Source organism: Lineus longissimus, chromosome 2 (assembly GCF_910592395.1).
Source record: "Lineus longissimus chromosome 2, tnLinLong1.2, whole genome shotgun sequence".
Taxonomy (NCBI): domain Eukaryota; kingdom Metazoa; phylum Nemertea; class Pilidiophora; order Heteronemertea; family Lineidae; genus Lineus; species Lineus longissimus.
Window position 1 is genome coordinate 28735491 of NC_088309.1, and position 17880 is coordinate 28753370.

The 17880-nt window shown below is 41.6% G+C and overlaps 2 protein-coding genes across 7 annotated transcripts; one reads left to right on the forward strand and one right to left on the reverse strand.

The window, feature by feature from the left end:
• The first annotated feature begins 73 nt into the window (after window positions 1-73).
• On the forward strand, window positions 74-17593 carry LOC135483407 (importin-11-like). Of its 3 annotated transcripts, XR_010446312.1 has the most exons (25): window positions 74-206; window positions 764-939; window positions 1146-1246; window positions 1610-1682; window positions 1868-2071; window positions 2257-2398; window positions 2502-2609; window positions 2848-2921; window positions 3120-3219; window positions 3470-3562; window positions 3749-3945; window positions 4485-4729; window positions 5048-5211; window positions 5441-5481; window positions 5708-5773; window positions 6041-6205; window positions 6420-6612; window positions 6832-6992; window positions 7177-7272; window positions 7630-7743; window positions 7921-8042; window positions 8289-8387; window positions 15902-15971; window positions 16271-16652; window positions 16703-17593. XR_010446312.1 is itself a non-coding variant. In XM_064764285.1 (24 exons), the coding sequence occupies exons 2-24, from the start codon at window positions 802-804 to the stop codon at window positions 16427-16429; spliced, it is 2925 nt and encodes a 974-aa protein (XP_064620355.1). In that variant the 5' UTR covers window positions 74-206; window positions 764-801; the 3' UTR covers window positions 16430-17593. The 3 variants fall into 3 exon arrangements, 2 of the variants coding, with proteins under 2 accessions (XP_064620355.1, XP_064620356.1); XM_064764285.1 differs by having other exon boundaries at window positions 16271-17593; XM_064764286.1 differs by having other exon boundaries at window positions 83-263; window positions 16271-17593.
• LOC135483409 (uncharacterized) lies at window positions 8400-14737 on the reverse strand. Of its 4 annotated transcripts, none has more exons than XM_064764288.1 (5): window positions 14686-14737; window positions 13780-14403; window positions 11271-11546; window positions 10878-10974; window positions 8400-10657 (listed from the first exon to the last, which is right to left on the reverse strand). In XM_064764288.1, exons 2-5 carry the CDS (start codon window positions 13844-13846, stop codon window positions 9016-9018), a joined length of 2082 nt encoding a protein of 693 aa, XP_064620358.1. In that variant the 5' UTR covers window positions 13847-14403; window positions 14686-14737; the 3' UTR covers window positions 8400-9015. The 4 variants fall into 4 exon arrangements, with proteins under 4 accessions (XP_064620358.1, XP_064620360.1, XP_064620359.1 ...); XM_064764290.1 differs by lacking the exon at window positions 14686-14737 and adding an exon at window positions 14478-14678 and having other exon boundaries at window positions 13780-13967; XM_064764289.1 differs by lacking the exon at window positions 14686-14737 and having other exon boundaries at window positions 13780-13967; window positions 14189-14678.
• Window positions 17594-17880: the final 287 nt, after the last annotated feature.

A 17880-nucleotide genomic window follows, 5' to 3' on the forward strand; every position in this document is an offset into this window, starting at 1 on the left:
TTTAACGACAGATAGAATGAAGAGACTTTAAAAGGAATCAATATTCCTCGAAATTTCTCTTTTCCATTCAAGATGGCGCTGCCCTGCTGAGAGATTTTATCGATATTTTTTTGAAAAAAAGTAGATAATAAGCCTTGTCGAAGATTTTAGAAGGATATATGAAACGGAATTCAGTAGTATAAACATTACTCTTTAAACTTTTGGAGGTGATTATGCGTGTCCTTCTTTTTAAAAGGATTATCTTGCTTCTCAAATGGTCGCTGGTGAGCCCTCATATTCTCTGTATATTTTTGTGTACAAATGTACATGCTGTACATACTTGTGTACAAAATGTACGTGCTGTACATTTTGTGGGTACAACCGAAGGCTGAAACCTAACCAACCTGTGCAGCAATGGTGTTTGCAATCATCAGTATCATATTGAACGTTGGGATTCACCTGGTCTAGACATTTTCTTGGACTTGGTAGGCCCTACATGTTATTTAGAATTGATTTATATATACTAAAATATGCAACATTTTTGTGAGTTCTGGTCAAAAGGATAAAATTGTCAAAATTCATGATCTCTCTGGCTCTCTCATTAAAAAAAAGTAGTTTGTTCACATTTGGCTATTTTTGAAATTCTACTTACTTAACGTAATCAGTGAATGCCACAACGTTGGAAACAAAAGGACATCCATGTCTCTGTCTACATTATGTATTTGTGGCTGCTGGCGAATTCGATTAGAGATTTTCATTCATATCAAATCAACTTAATTTTCAGACTCTACTCATATTGGCATTGTATAATAACTTACAACAATGGATCCTCAGAGTGCAGGACCTCACGTTTTGGAAGCTCTCAAGTGTGCTTGTAGTCAAGACACAAACATCTTAAAACCAGCTGAACAACAACTCAAGTCGTGGGAGACAGAACCTGGGTTTTACAGCATTTTACAGGTAAGTGAAGGCTGCAAAAGGGAACCATGTTACCCGAGTCTCTTCTCTTGTACTCTTGTCAACAACTCATCATTTCAACTTGAACTTTATGGGTTTCGCCTGAGTGCATGCACTTCAAAAAATTCTAAGCGTGTGGAGACTAAACAATGATGGGATTCCAGGCTGAGTAACCTCTTTGGATTTAAACAATGGTGCTTTAATTGCAGTCTGTCTATTTGGACCATTCTATCGACACCAACATTAGATGGTTAGCCGTTGTCTATTTCAAGAATGGAATTGACAGATACTGGAGAAAAACAGCACCAAAGTAAGATGATATTATGCTGTGAGAGTCCTTGGCTATTCATAAGTATCCCAATAAATCCCAACAACTCGATTGGCAAGCTTTTTAAATAGATTGTTATTGTAAGGCAAGTTTGAACAAGTACGATTGCTTACAAAGAATAATTTGTACCAGTCTTTGTTCTATTTTTGCCTTTTTTCATTGTAAAATGACTTCCTTTTCCTATAATCTGCACTCAGTGTAGGGCCTTAATGTGTATGCTGGTGTGTGCTAAGAGTCCTCGAAATATGACAAAAATCCCAAATGGACTCAATGGACAAAGTCAAATATTATGATGGTGATGAGTTTAGTCCAAATCTCCAACTTATTAATCCATCTTCATTCCAGTGCCATTCAGGAGGAAGAAAAGACCGCCCTCCGACAGAAAATGATTGGGAACTTCCTTGAACCTGTACCCCAGGTAAACCTCTGTCATCATATTTAGAAGTTATACAGTGGAACCTCCCAGTGAAATCAACATGCCTTTTTAAAAAGCCAGGTGTCAAGGTCAAAAGTCAACTGTGAAATACGTGTGTTGGTTGATGTAATTGAATCATTTAAAGAATGTTATTTCAGGGGTTGACCATCTCATCATTCACTTTTCAGATCGCAACACAGCTTGCGGTGCTCATAGCCAAGGTTGCCCGCGTCGATTGTCCCCGGAACTGGCCTGAGCTGATCCCGACACTCCTGGAGGCCGTCAAACAGGAGAATAATCTCATTTGTCTCCGTGCTCTCCTCACACTCCATCACGTCATTAAGATGCTCGCTTCAAAACGCCTATCATCTGACCGCAAACTATTTGAGGAGGTTGGTATCATGTTTCCATAGTGTTCAAAGTGCTAGGATGTATGATAGGTTTGATTGTTCTCATCTTGAGATGTTTAAGCCAGTAAGCGGTCATAGTGGACTGGAGATAGTTTCCTAATAAACACAACTTCATCTTCCATCCTGAACAAAGATTTCAGCTTTGAAATGTTGTTGTTGTCTTCCAGTTGACGTCTAACATCTTCGGCTTTGTGCTCAATCTGTGGAACACGCACTTGACTCACTTCTTTCAACTGGTTCAGACCGGAAGCAAAGACAACATGGCCGCCATGATGAAATGTATCGAGTTTGCTACGATCAGTTTAAAAGGTAAGATGAATGTGTCGTTATTCAAGTTGTGCATTTGATTATCTTTTGACAATGAAACAATGTAACATCTCCTACTCAAATGATTTGAATGGCTTCTTTTCAGTTCTGAGGAAGTTGTATGTGTATGGTTTCCGTGAACCGCGAGAGGTTGAAGAGACGATCACACTTCTAACCCTGGTGCTGGAGAAGATGTCTCTGTTCCTTGAAGCGAGTAAGGTTTTATGTCTGTTTTCATAACATCTCTACAAGAGCTTAACATCTAGAAATCACAGAACAGTTTGGAGCAAATGGGGTTTATAGATCGAATGACTCAGCCGGAGGATTCAGTTGCAAGCGACAGATGAGTAAGACTGCAAGGTGTTTGTTTCTGAGAGCAAAGACACAAGGACTCTTTGTCCTGCAAACCTTAACTGTAGGAAGAACCTGAATTGTTTGAACCTCTTTTCTAGAAAATTCAATGACAGCAATCAATGATGGACTGCTGGAGAGCCGGGAAAAATATCTTATATTGTTGTCCAAAGTGGTAAGCAATTCTTAATCACCATTATACTAATAGTAGTCATGTTCCATGCTGAGATGACTTAGTTTACGGTGTGCATGTTGGCGAACACATATCCTATATTTATACATTCACAGTCATTAACAACTTGATTTCATCCAATCATTGATTCTATATTTCTGTTTTTCACAAAGTTTGATTCGTTGATGTGTTCCGTTGCAGTTGCTCGATGCCCAAATGAACCAACCTTTGTCTTTCATTCCCTTCATCCGGCCCTCTCTCGAGCTTCTCATCCGCTACAACTTTACGCCAGCTGGCGAAGGTATGTTCATCTCCCTTGACTCAGAAGCCTTATCTTTGATATTGCTTCTGTGATTACTCCACACATCTTGGATTAGGATTTCAGTAATGGCCGCCTGTGTTGGCAGGTGTGGAATGACACCATCAATCAATCTAGTTCTTTGTCTGTGCAAGAGTCTACCAAGATCCATCCATACATCTATATTGCCATTGATGAAGAACTTGAATATACCATATTCCTGTCACTTTGTTTATTGATTGTATTCTTGCAGGTTGTCTTTTTGAACGCTTCAGCGTCAACTCATTAGTGCTAATTAAGGATATACTGCGTTCTGATCACTACCGACCTGCAAAGACTATAGAAGGTAAGTCAACAGATCATCATCACTGCAGTTGGCTGGAGGAGGAGTTGCCCACTCGACTCCAAGCAAGTGCCAATAGCTCAAATTCATTTTAGATTCAGATCTAGAAATGGAGCATACACAGTCTTACACATGAGTCAAGTTGATATATGGGTTAGGTCTTTATTTTGATTTCGACTGATTTTCTAGAAACCAAGAACCGTGATACAATAGAAGCCTATAAGGTAAAGATGGATGTCTTCTCCGCTGGCACGCTGGCCGAGATGGTGCGGGTATTGATCGGCAAGTACTTCCTCTACACAGTTGATGACCTCACACAGTGGGAGGAGAGCCCGGAGGAGTTTGTCTCAGATGAGAGTGGAGACTCGTGGAAGTATAGCTTACGGGTGAGATTATCATGGCCATCATGTCACGTTTCCTATTGAGCTTCTCAGCTTACGGGTGAGATTGTCATGGCCATCATGTCACGTTTCCTATTGAGCTTCTCAGCTTACGGGTGAGATTGTCATGGCCATCATGTCACGTTTCCTATTGAGCTTCTCAGCTTACGGGTGAGATTGTCATGGCCATCATGTCACGTTTCCTATTGAGCTTCTCAGCTTACGGGTGAGATTGTCATGGCCATCATGTCACGTTTCCTATTGAGCTTCTCAGCTTACGGGTGAGATTATCATGGCCATCATGTCACGTTTCCTATTGAGCTTCTCAATCAGTGGAGATGAATAACATCTCGTAAATAAGGTGGTTTTAAATCTATAGAATCAACTGTGCATTCTAGTCACAAAAAGACCACCATTTGACTCCCTAGTTCCTGCTTATAGTCCCCCTACAAGTGATGTGTGGTGACCACAGTGTCCTGGGCTGGTGGTCTGTTTCTATGATAGGTTTGGCTCATGTGGCTTGTATGTCAATATTTCCTTTTCAGCCCTGCACAGAAGTGCTCTTCCTGACCATGTTTAAGGAGTTCAAAGAGATGCTGACTCCTGTTGTGATGCAACTCGTGAAGGAATCTCAAGCACCCATTGACCCTAACGATCTGAATGCGTTGCTGAAGAAGGATGCTGTTTACAACGCAGTTGGATTGGCATCGTACGAGCTGTATGATGAGGTTGACTTTGACCAGTGGTTCAAGAGCTCATTGATTCCAGACCTACAGAGCACGGGGCGGATGTAAGTAGAGTGGAACCCCGGTTACAGGAATATTCATGGGACCGAGGTTGAATGGTCGCGAAGTTGAAAATCAGGGGCCAAATGCATGATTAAGTTTTCTGCCAAAATTGTTGAACTTATTCATAATTTCTGAACAATTTCAAAGCCAAAAAAAGTTTTGGGCTGATGATGTTTCTTCATTTTGCAAATCACATGATTTTTTGCAGTCGGTACCCAGCATGTCTAACACTGATTGATCATGCTTATATGTTATTGATGTACCATTGATGAATTAAAACATATCTGCGCCCTCTATTAGTGTGCATTTGTACCTTTCAGGGTGAAGCTGGTGAAGAGACGAGTGGTGTGGCTCATCGGCCAGTGGGTCAGTGTCAAGTTATCACCGTCATTAAGACCTCTGCTCTATGAGAATCTTCTGCCGTTACTGAAGGCAGAAGAAGATTTAGTGGTCAGGATAGAGGCTGCCAACACATTGAAATCATATATCCTTTTTGTGACGATCTTTGACCAATCTTCCATCATAGAATGGTTCCTCTGTAATCACCTCATCTGCATCATGACTTAACACCGTACTCGCAGGTCTTTAGTGAGATTGAGACAAAGAGAATCTGACTTGATTGTGGTGAAGATGATGTCAACTAAGTGATGTTGTTATCATCGTGTAGCTGTTTTGAAAGCTTTACCAAACTATTTCCCTTAATTCCTCTTCACCTGTCGATGACTTTGAATTCAAAGTAGAAGTGTTCATGCCAGTAAGTATTCATTCTCATATTTGATATTCAAAGTATTGTTTCTCTTGACTAACTCCCAAATTTCTACCACATGCAGCTGAGTTGAGTTCTTCTAGTTTCCTGTTGGTTTGATCTACATTAGTTCTTACACAATAAGCATTGAAATTTTTCGACACTTTCGTAGCGGAGCAGGTTTTATTTGTGACCATTGGACATCTATGATCTTTCTCTTCCTGTTCTCTTCCAGTATTTAGACACCAGTTTTGGTCTCCTGTTCCAATTACTCAAAGAAGTGGTGGAGTGCGAATCAAAGGTGAGGTTCATTGCTTGTATCTCACCTCCTACAGTGAGCATCCATGACAAGAGGATCAAAGCTTTGTTTTCATGTGAAATGAGGACTTTCAGGACATGGGAACTTCTTGGTATCCTGGTGCAACGCGTATATTTGGAATTTTTTCAAAGTCATCATTCACTGAGAACATGGGTAAACTTTTTGATATTGGGTTGAACCTTAATGTCTCCAACAGATATTCCCTATTAATCTTTCATCTGTACTAATATCGACATGTTTTATCATTAGATGCAAGTTCTTCATGTGATGTCATTCCTAATTGAGAGAGCCGAGAGGGAGATAAAGCCATTTGCTGGGTCGTTGCTGCAATATCTACCTCTGTTATGGAGGGCGTCTGAGGAACACAACATGTTACGCTGTGCTATTCTCAGCACACTCATTCATCTTGTAGAGGTAAGCTGGCAAGTCCTGTCATAGATATCATCGTAGTTCTTCACTTGATCATCGAGAATGGAACTCTCATTTGTAGTTACCTGCTGTCTCTGCACCAGTACCTCTGAGTGTTCCTATTGCCTTACCATCAGTAAGGGATATGGTTGTCCACAGGGATGACCTTGAGATCTCCAAGTGGCCGCATCAATCCTTCATCACTCTCCATCACTTCCAGGGCCTCGGCACGCTGAGTGTGAATGCGCATGACTTCCTTTTACCTGTGATACAGCTTAGCACAGACGTCACCCAGGAGCCACACGTTTATCTCTTAGAAGACGGCTTAGATCTGTGGAGGACAACATTACATCATTCTCCCATGATTACACCAGGTTTACTAGAGCTTTACAAAAACATGCCTGAGTTGCTGGGTAAGTGATGTGTTTTCTTCAGCATAGTCAAAATGATGAATCATAAGCAGCACTCAGGAGTTTCTGATGCGTTACTCTAAACAGCTAAACCAGGTGACTCTAGATATCTGTCTCTCCGGAACCATAGGAATCTAAAGGTAAACAAGCCTGATTCGAGGAGAACTTGACAAGTATATATCATAATCAAAACTAATCGCAGCTTATTATTTTCAATTCCAGAACTAGGCACTGAAAATTTGCGTACGTGTCTCAAGATCATTGAAAGTTATCTCTACCTCAGCCCGAAGGAATTCCTCGGTGCATATTCGGCGTCATTGTTGGAGTCATTGAGGAGCCTCACCACGGATATCCGCCCCGAGGGCCTCGTCATGGTGATGAAGGTGAGTCAGGAAACGGTACTCTAGCTTGGCCTGGATGTCACCTGAAATGGATGTCATGTCATGACCTTCTTGACCAGGTCGTGTCTATTCTTTATTGTAAGAGTTGGGACTGTGATGACACTTCAGTATAATGCCAACTCCAACAGTTGTGATAAAGCTGAGAGATTGTTCTGATTTCTTACAGATCGTCGAGCTTGTGTTCCGTTTGTTCCCAGTAGAGGGCGCCCAAATATTCCAGTCTTTGCTTCCATCGGTGCTACAAAACATATTGGAGAAGGAGGTGGGTTTATTCCAGAGAATGTCTGTCAATCTTTTGTACGACACATCTCTCAGCCCATTTTTTCTCTATGGAACACTTCGAGTATACCATCTCTGTGCTGCCCAGTGTCTACAAGGTCTGGTCACATGACATGGACAGGTCAATCTCTGGGAGAACAAGTTGACTTTTGACAGAAATGAGAAGTACTGTTGATTCTCATCCAGCCCTCTAGATGGCACTGTGGTGTGTGCTGGACTTCCAAATGTCATTCAGGTAGTAGGCACCTGGGAGAAACCCGAGGACACCAGTCCTCAGCCTCCAGGGTGAATGAACAATCCCCTGTGTTACCTGATGTGAGCTGCTAATCTCTCTTTCCAGGAGTATCCCATTCTGATGGCCGTCTACTTATCAATCACGGCAAGAATCCTATTACAAAATGCCGAGTTTTTCTGGCAGTTCATCGAGCAGTTTAGTCAAAGCCATAACGTAGATGTAAGTATAGGATTGAGGAGCAACGCCGATATTAATGAGTAAGAATGATTTGATACGCTCCATCTACATTTAGAACTCAGCCCTTCAGAAATGAAAGATTGTGCTTGGCATTCAGGATTTGTGATGACTTCTGTAATTCTCTCTGCCTTTCTAATGTGCCAGTCCTCTTTGTTTTAGTCTTACACGACCCTGTCGTCATTATTCGACACATGGTTAGACAGAGTCGACAACATCATCCAACCTGAACGACGGAAGCTGACAGGACTCGCTCTTGCATCAATTATTACATTAGATCTAAAGTAAGTGTTCTGTCACACAGCCTATAACATGTTGTGGTGGACAACTGAGAAGAGGAACCCTTGGTTTGGCTTAGAATCTACTTGTCTCTGGGTCTTCTGGTGTTTGAAATGATGGCCTACGAGAAGGATGTCTTCCCATAAAACGTGTCATTGCAAAGCAAGCTGTTGGTGACAGAGGCCAAGCGGTGTGGCACCAGCGCCCATCTCAAGCTGAACGACTGACTGATGGTTGAATATCTCTTTCAGTGTGGTGCTGGAGAAGTTTGGTGCGATCATGGCCATCTTGGTGGAAATTCTCCATGACGTCTGCCGATTGCAGGATGAAGGAAACTGCATTCAGATTGAGTGAGTACATGTTTATTATCTATAAAAGCATGCAGACTGTTTCAATCAGTTTCAGCTCAGTCAAAGATAAAAACAAAACCTTTCTCAAAAGGTGGTAATTTTACATAACATAAAAGGCTCCAGTCTCACCACAGTTTGTTTTCAAGTATGTGAGTCCATGCAGGGCAAAGTGAGGTCAGTTCACTGTTCAAGCCAAGGACATTACTCCATTACCTCTCTGATGTATTGGGCTATGTTGTGGGATTACCAACAATGGAGTGATTGTCAGCTGGGGGTAGGAAGGTGCTTGTGATTGAATGCCCATTGTATTGTGATTGGCTCATTGATCTCACTCTTCCCTGCATGGAGTGTGTCCAACCTTGAATCAACCTGAAATGATTCGGTGGATTACTTGGTATTGTCCCCTGATTAGCCTGGCACTTGAATCAACCTGAAATGATTCGGTGGATTACTTGGTATTGTCCCCTGATTAGCCTGGCACTTGAATCAACCTGAAATGATTCGGTGGATTACTTGGTATTGTCCCCTGATTAGCCGGGCACTTTCAATCTGTCGTCGATTTATGACGTGGTCTGGCAGTTGTTTGTTATGTTCCCTGATTGTATGAAATACCTGTTTACATTGTAGTTCAGTAGTATTCATCACTTTGGAATATATCTTTGTCATTACTATTGCCAGAAGGGAAGTAGCCTTGTGCTCCTTGACCTTGACTAAGGTCATTATCTGTCGGCCTTCGATAAGGTATTGGTTCCAAGTAATCACCCTCATCGTGAATACTGCTTTGAGAATAATCACAGCTTGAAGGATAAACATCTTTGTCAATAACACCACTCAATGGCGTCTGCTCAGAGACAGGTGGACTGATATGACCTTGACCTCTGACCCTAGGTCTACCGTCTGCCTGATGATGGAGCATGTTCAGTTTCATCCCGTAGTCAACTGGTTTCTGAAAGCTGCTGTGCTGAAGAGATTCATACAAGTCCTGTTTGTTATTTTCTCTGCTGGCGTCTGCTTCCTGATCGAGAATCAGTTTGTTAACCATATTTTCAAAATCAGAATGACCTTGACCTAGATTTGATAAACCTTGAGCAGGAGATTGGACAGATGATTCCTCGTGACCTTGGAGGACCTTTCTCTGACCTTGAGGGAGAGGAATGCCATGATTGTTTTCATTGTTCACGACCTGATTAGCACCATTGTTAACAGCATCTGCTTCTCTCAAGGTCATTGCTTCATCTTGTCCTTGACCTTCATCCACATAATCATACTCATCATTCTCCATAGAGATTCCTTCATCATATTCATAGATGACTGGCAGACTTCGACTCTGCAGACGCACAATGCCTTTCTCAACAACCTCCACCACTTCCCCGTGACCTTCATTGAAGTCAACGTTATCATAATCAAGGTTACACTCCCCCTGATTACTAGCCTCAGAACCATTGTCTACAATATTACCACATCCCTCACTGAATTCAACATTGTCATACAAAAGACCGAAATCTGCATTGGTGAGATTGTGGCATTGAGGTTGGCGATTGCCCATCCCATCGTCTGGTTCGACTGGGAACTGTGACATCAGCTCCTCTCTTCCTAAACCAGTAACGAGGTGACCATGGTTCTCCTCATATTGCACATTGTCGTACACATCGTCACATAAAACCTCGGGTTCACTTTTATTCAAATGCGTCTGCCAAGATGTCGGAGCCTCACTCTGATTGCTTTCCTGATCGCCACAATTGCCGAACATCATGTTATCGTAATCGCCACAGTCTGCCTCCGTAGGTGTTGTATTGTGGTGATAGAGAGCTGGTATATCAACTCCTTCTAACACTGTACCTGGATTCTTGTTCAGTTTTGTCCGTGGGATTGTCAACTTCCCGTCGTCATTAGTGACGTAAATTTTCAAAGAGTTATTTTCCACCATAACGTATTCGCCGCTGGTGTTAAGATTGGAGCTGTTACGTGAATCAAGAGAAGCTCTTTGACCTGAGGAGGTCAACGCTTCATTCACACTACAACAGTCTGTGAGACTACACGGCTTTCCGCTGCTCCTGGCACTACCTGGTCGCAGATGACACGTGTTCTGCCCATCTTGGGTGTTGCTTGGATCAGCAGCATCAACATCTCCTGCGTTCATCTCAGACACGTTAGTCTTTTGATTGCTGTTTGGGTTGCTTGGTTTCTCGTTACGAAGCTGGTGCATCTCGTGGGCTCTCTGAAGATACTCCGGACCAATCAATGTAGACTTCCGACGTTGTTTCTGCCGCCTAAAAGAAAAGGAAGTTGTGTCAAAAATATATCTGTCTTCATCCTCTCAAGGATTCCTCGCATGCCACTCATGCTCCATAGTTGTCTAGGGTTGTTGGTCTGCCATGCACACGGAATCTTGATTCAATGTCTCGTTCAAAGGAAAAGACAGGTGTTTGTCTTTTTCCTAATCGTGTTGCTGGTAGGATATTGGTGTACCGATATATAATGTGGTCTTACCTTCTAATGATGCAGATGATGATGATGACCAGTAGAATCACTGCTGCCACACTCGAGGCAATTATCACTGGGAGGAGCCAAGTGTTGCATGCGTCAACTGGGAAGGAAAATCATGTAAAACTTATTTGAAGTGCACAAGGTGAAGCACACTTTGGCTACTTGGTGCAACCAGGAACAAGCTGCAATCAAAGCTCAGCTCTCCAGTCCTGGGTGTATGTTTCATGCTTCTATCATGTATCTCATCAAGTAGTGGTGATATTACCAAATACATTAGTACATAAGTACAAATACATTAATAATATAAACAAGCCTGCTCCTGGCTTATAGAAGTCATGCCCAGTCGGCATCCCGCCTCGGCCTATTGCACTTACCACTTTCTCGATGACTACTTACCACATTCATAGATGACATCAAAGTAGTAACAGTTCTCATGTCCTTGGAGCTTCTTCACGCGACACCTTGACTTACAGCTACAGTCCTCCATGAATATCTCCACGGGTCTCAAGCTCGTGCAGTTCTGTGTTGGCTGACATCCCACCTCGTTACGGCACCCAGCCTCATTCTGACATTCATCTGGCAGCGTGCGAGCAATAGGTGTCTCCTTGAAGGATATGACCTGCTCGCCACAGTCAATGATATGATTACGGCATGTCCTCTCATGATTGGCCGCTGAAATGAAACTTGTTTGTCATAATACATAATGATAATAAACACTTTGCATGCGTGTTCCTTGGGCCAGTTCCCTGGTGATGTCTTGTTCCACTTGAAAACCTGATGAGAACGTGTGTGTGTGCCCTGTGTTTGTTATTGTTGGCCTGTCTCTTGTGTTTTAATCCCATTCAGATGCATGTGCAGTGCACATGTATAGATGCATCAATACCATTCCCTACAGACTGTGTCACCCCCTGCTCTAGGTATCTTAGTAACTGGTGATTGGTGACACAGCCGGATGATCTTTAAATTGCTATGATAATTAGTAAACAATATAAATATTAATTCCTGACCCAAATCATCGACTACCCAGCAGCGGTCCAGCCAAACATCAATCTTTGTCTCTGTTTTTTACTTGCATCAGTTTTGTGAAATGCTCCAATCACGAGTCTGAAATCTTCGAAATGACCCTGCACGGGTCTATGCCAACCAAAACACCCCCTTGGCTGTGACACATCGTACAAGGATGCTCTTCATATGGCATGGCGTCTAACCCCCGTAAATGACTTCAACTGACAATATAGTTGGGTTGTTCCTTTATGCAAACCTAAATTCTGATCTTTCAAATTCCATATTTCAACATTGCGCATTTCCGTGGCAAGAAGTCTTCTGATTTCCTTATCTCACCAACCCATATATCCTCGAGAATGACCTCATTTCACGGGATCAGGAGTTATGCAGGATGTCGCAGATCATACATCAGGATGTTGAAGTCACTTTTCTATTTAAAATTGTAAAAAAGCAGCTGGCTGAGGTGGAGTATTAAATCTTCTAAAGTCAGTTTCAGATGTGGAGCAGATGTTACCACTGATCCATCAGCCAAGTTTCAAACTTTGTTATAGGCTGGCGGTGGTGTGAGCTCAATTCCAACCAGACCAGTATGTGCCATTAGAAACACAAATGGCATGTCAACTCTCATCAGGTCGCTTGCAATTTGCATGATATTATGATCCTTGGAATCTGGTCTGCTATAAAATAAGTGACTCTAGATCACATTTTTCCATGCCTATTCATGCTAATTGGTCATCCACATTATAATCACCCATATATTTAGCCATGTTGATGAGGTCTGACAGGAAATGAGCACTATTGATTGGAAAGAGGTCAGTTGAAATTTGTGCTTTTCCATGACACTCTAAGTGTACGCTGTCTTCTTCATCAAGTCTAAAAACTTGTAAATTTGTAAAAGATCTTCAGCTACCTCAAGGCTTCTGTGTTTGCCTCTCATTAGTTACCTTGATGTGGAAATGATGGCCATATATCAGCAGCAGAGTGAGCTGAGCTGTGTACGTTTGTTTGGTTTGAGTTTAATAGAATAAATAAAATTCAAGGAAATTAGTGCAGGAGTTTCTTGTTTCTGTCAACAAATGAGAAACATAGGAAATCTGTCTACGCTGCTGTGTTCTAGATCTACAATTCCACCCCAGATTGTTATGTGTTCTCTGTGCCCTACACAGGCCTGCTTCGGTTGAAATAGGGCCATCTAGTAAAGTTGTACTGAAGCACAGTTTGATTCAGTTCATAAAAAAGAAAGAATTTTGATCATTTTGGCTATTATCAAAACTTGTTGGTCCAGGTATAACCTCCAGGCTCTATCCAAATGTTTGCCTTTGATCTGTTGGCCTTGAAATCTCGTGAACTGAGTGATCTTGTTACCTCTGGTGGGAAGTTTTGACAGGTGGTCTTGGCGTTACCACCAATTACGAACTTTACATCAATTTGAAATGATGGTTTATCTTTAACTCAAGTTATGTTCCCTTGGTTGTTTTCAATGATGTGAACAACAGCATTTTGTGGGAGGGCGGATTTGGAAGTGTGGATAATCCCTGTCCTACTGCGAGGTATTGTTCTCCTTCAATTAGCTGTGGAAAGCCACAGTGAGCAAGATAAGTGGGACATGTCACAACAGGCTGTCTCCTCTACAAACCAATCACCCCCATTGTACAACAGAGTAGACATCAACTAAAGAAACAGTCCGCATGGCTGCTTTTTGTCAATAGGCCCATTCAACCTCTATTATAGTGTTACATCAACCTTATCATACAAAGCACAATGTAAAGTCATTAGTTTTAATTAAGTAAGCCATTATGAGTATACTGTAGGCCAACAGTCTCACCCCTTTTATACAGCTTTGTAACAGGACCTTCACTGTTTTACTTTCACTGGATGAATAAACTCAAATCATACTCACCAAAGGTGCCTCGTAGAAACAGCAAGAATACGCTCAGAGCCAAGAACTCCAGTGCAGTTTTCTCCATCTTTCTCTAGTTCTCCTCTCCAAACATGCTGTGTCTGACTCCAGAGACAACTGATGTAATTAGGCCAACCGGTGTCCTATATCATCGCATCACTCATTACACATATCCTGGGTTATATTATCTGAAAGTTGAAAAGTCACAAAAATAGAGAATGGTACATCTACTTGTGTTCTCCATGAACCAGCAGATCACACTTTCTCTTCCTTCCAGTCTCTCTTCCTAGTATCCATGGTTGTTAAGCTTTGTCATAAATCAACAACTTAGTGATTGAAATTATGTACATTGTAAGTTAAAAAAGCTACTCCTTGCTGCAGTCTTATGTAGAGCTATTATTGAGCCAACCTTCAGGTTTAACATGATCTCCTATAAATTTGCTTATGAGTGTCTTAACCCGTTCATATTCAATTGCAAAAATGACTCAGATTAGAATGAGACTCATCTGTAAATCTGTCACATTTTGAAATGGTACCAAGGTGTTGGGTATGCTGGCGTTCCACTGGTATTCCACTGCCGATCTAGAGTCTGTGTGCAAACACACCATTAACCAAGAGTTCTTCCTGCAAAGCACATGATTTAGATGATAACAAACTTGAAGGAATGTATGAATGTCATAACAAACCAGCTAAACAACCTAAACAGTTCTCATGAGCAGGAGACCTGGGTTGCCGTTGGCGATTTCCTTTTCACCAATGGTGAACCAACGAAATTGACCATAACTTGTTTTTAGGCGACCGAAGATAACTTGATCGAAGTCGAAATAGATATGATTATTAAATGGAGGGATCATGCATCCTTCGGTGATGTAGTTGATGGCATGTTGACTCTCTGTGTGCACTGACCTACATCATTAAACCAATGATTACAATCAATCCGAGGATGATGTCCATTTGACATTTAAGAGACAATCTACTGATCTGTTGTGAACTGTCTAGACGCGTAATCACAAATAACAACATTCAACGTTAGCATGTTGTGAAACCCCTCCTGTTCTGGTCATTCCCTTCTTCTCAGTGCAACACATTGAGTGGGTGAGCTTGTGTGATTACGTCTTGTCAGGGCTAACTGTCAACAATGGTGGCACGTGTTTTCTCGCTATTGACTCTGGGAAGTTGAATCTTGGTGTGTGTGAATGTCTTATGACAACATGACTCGATCTCCAAAATCATCACTTTCTGGGCTCTAGGCAGGCGTATTTTGAAATCTGAAATGAGCAGACACTGATAAATGTCTATGTGAAGCAATCGAAATGTTCGTTCATCAATTGGTGTTAGTTAGTCATGTGTGTTGATGGTACCACCATTGCTCATTACAGCAATTTAGCGGAGACTGGATTAGGCAAAGATGAGAAATGGTTGGCGGCAAGATCATCCCTGACTCAACTCTCACTCCATGGAATAGATTGGCAAGCTGAGGTGACTGGTTTCCCAGGGGTCCTTTGAAGATGTGATCAGCATCAATTTTAGCATTCGACTTGGTTTTCATTTGGCAGGCAAACCGTATTTGATGATCAACTGGCCATTACTGTGAGCCCTTCTCCACCTCCATACCACTAGTCCTTTAACAACTTGCATTGCAGTTTGTCCTCAAATGTTTGAAAAGTTCTTTAAAACAGATTTATGATCATGATTCAAGACCGTGTTGACAATCTTCTGAAGAATACTCTTAACATCACTCGCATGAAACATCAAGAAAAAATTAATACTCTTCATCCGTATTCTTCACTTCCAAATGTTTGAATTGAAATGCGATATATCCATAAAAATTATGCTCTGTGCTAACCACTGATTTGTCCCAACATGAATTAGGGTGGACACTTAGAGCTGTTATGACGGAGGAATGTGGGGCCATTAATGAGTGGATATCATGTGGTGGGAAGATTATTAAGTGGAATGAACTTATTAAATGAGCTCGTCAATAGCATTCCTTCTCAAGGTCATACTCTCTTCCCTCTCTCTGATGAGTTCTCTTTGCAGCCGTCCTGTCAGCTAGTTTGTGGATTGCCTCCTAGTTCATGTGGCCTCATTACTAATTCATGTTTTCGTCATCTCCTTGCAGTTGTCTTGTGATGAGAGATGATGATGAAGAACCAGAGATGGACTCGGAGCACGAGAGGCGCAAACATCTGGTATGTGTGTGTTCACACTTTGTTTTCCCCTTACCCAGAAGATATGGACGCACATAATCTGTCGAGTCCATGTCGAGTTTAGTCCTTACCCAGAAGATATGGACGCAGATCATCTGTCAAGTCCTTGTCGTGTTTAGTACCTAAGAAAGCTACCCGAGTTGCTGCTTGGCAGAGTCTGGCATTTCCATGAACCTAAATGATCAAAAACTTAGTTTTCATGGCTATTTCAGATGATAACATACCCAGTTACTTAGGAAACATGTCACTGTTGAATGAGCTGCTCTTGTCTTCTTCTGCAGGCAGCCCGCCAGGACCCTGTTCACTGCGTCTCGTTGAAGGATTACGTTGCCTCACAGCTGAACACGTGCCAACAAATGCATGGACAAGAATCGTTTCAGCGTCTCATGTCGTATGTTGACTCGGAGGTTGCACATCAGTTGAAGTTTCTGCTGCGATAGTGACTTTAAATTGCTGACTGAACTATTCTGGACTACTATTATACTCAGGCAAGGTGATGACCTGCTGTGTAGATTGGTTGGGAGGACACTGCTGCAGGGGACATTAAGTGTCTGATATGACTACATAAGGCTTGTGTTACTACACGATGCATGGTTCTCTCAACACGGGATGAGGTATCAGCGTGTATTGAATAACTAACAAGGTGTTTTACAATTGTGGTAGGTGTATGTTCTTGGTGTACTGAATGCAGAATACCTTGGTATATTGTCTAGGCGTATGTTCTTGGTGTACCGAATGCAGAATACCTTGGTATATTGTCTGGTGTTCTCAATATTTGTTGAGTATTTTGGTTCTCTTCCTGCAGAATGTTGGTATCAAACAGTTTCCTGGCCGTTGTCAAGCAGAACAACCACAAAAAGGTCAACATATATTTTATGACTTGTTTTTATGTTGATGTCAGCCTACATATAATGTTTTAATGTTCAGGGCAAGTCATCAGAAATATGGCGATATTTTATGCCTGTTAAGTCGTCCATGGTGTGTCTGAAAGATATGTTGTTCTTATCGGGCAATGTCAAACATGTCTGTCACGTGCCATCCCTTGAAACCCCTGCTTTGCTGGTGTCATTAAAGCCACGCTTTGGTTGTTCAAAATTTCAAATATTCATTTCTTTTCTGATAGACTATGTTAGATGGTGCTGCCATCCTGTGATATGGTGTGGAACTACCATGCCAGTACAAACAAAGGTGGATTTTGTTTGACTGAAATGAAATGATTTATTGCATCTAAAGTTACCTCAATTATCAGAAGCTTCAGAGCAAGAAATCATTCAAATACTAGAGTAAAGGAATTTGAGCATGAAAGCTCGAATGCAATGTATGGAGCAATGTCTGTAACAGCCAATATTTTATTTATTTTATGGGTTGATGTTGATTGCTTGGGTGGAATGTTGAAAGTCGTTGTTAATTGTGCTTTCCTCGCTCACTTTCAAGGAAACGGGGAAAAGTTGGAGTGAGAATTGGTTATCATGACTGTGGGTATCTGAATGGGACACCTGAACTTTCAAACGTGCAAAACCAGAGTTCATTGGTGCAATTGTCTTGTAACATTTGTTTTGCTGTCAAAATGCTAATTTTCAAATAAATATTCTATGAAAATACAATGTAACTTCTCTTTCTCTGTAAGCTGTCAATCCTTTGTCAGATCAACCTTAATCTCTTATAAAAGGCTGCGTCACATAAGCCATTGTTGACTTATTTGGCCAATTATTGGTTCGTTGTTGTTACAGATTGAGATGCTGTAAGAACCAAAGAACAAGAGAATATTTCCTTCAAAAAGAAAGAACTACATGTATATTGAAAGCAACTAAGGCCCTTATATAGGCCCTTTTAGAAGGGCTTATGGTATGGATAAATAATCAGCCAGACATAATTCTGAGAGTATGTTCAA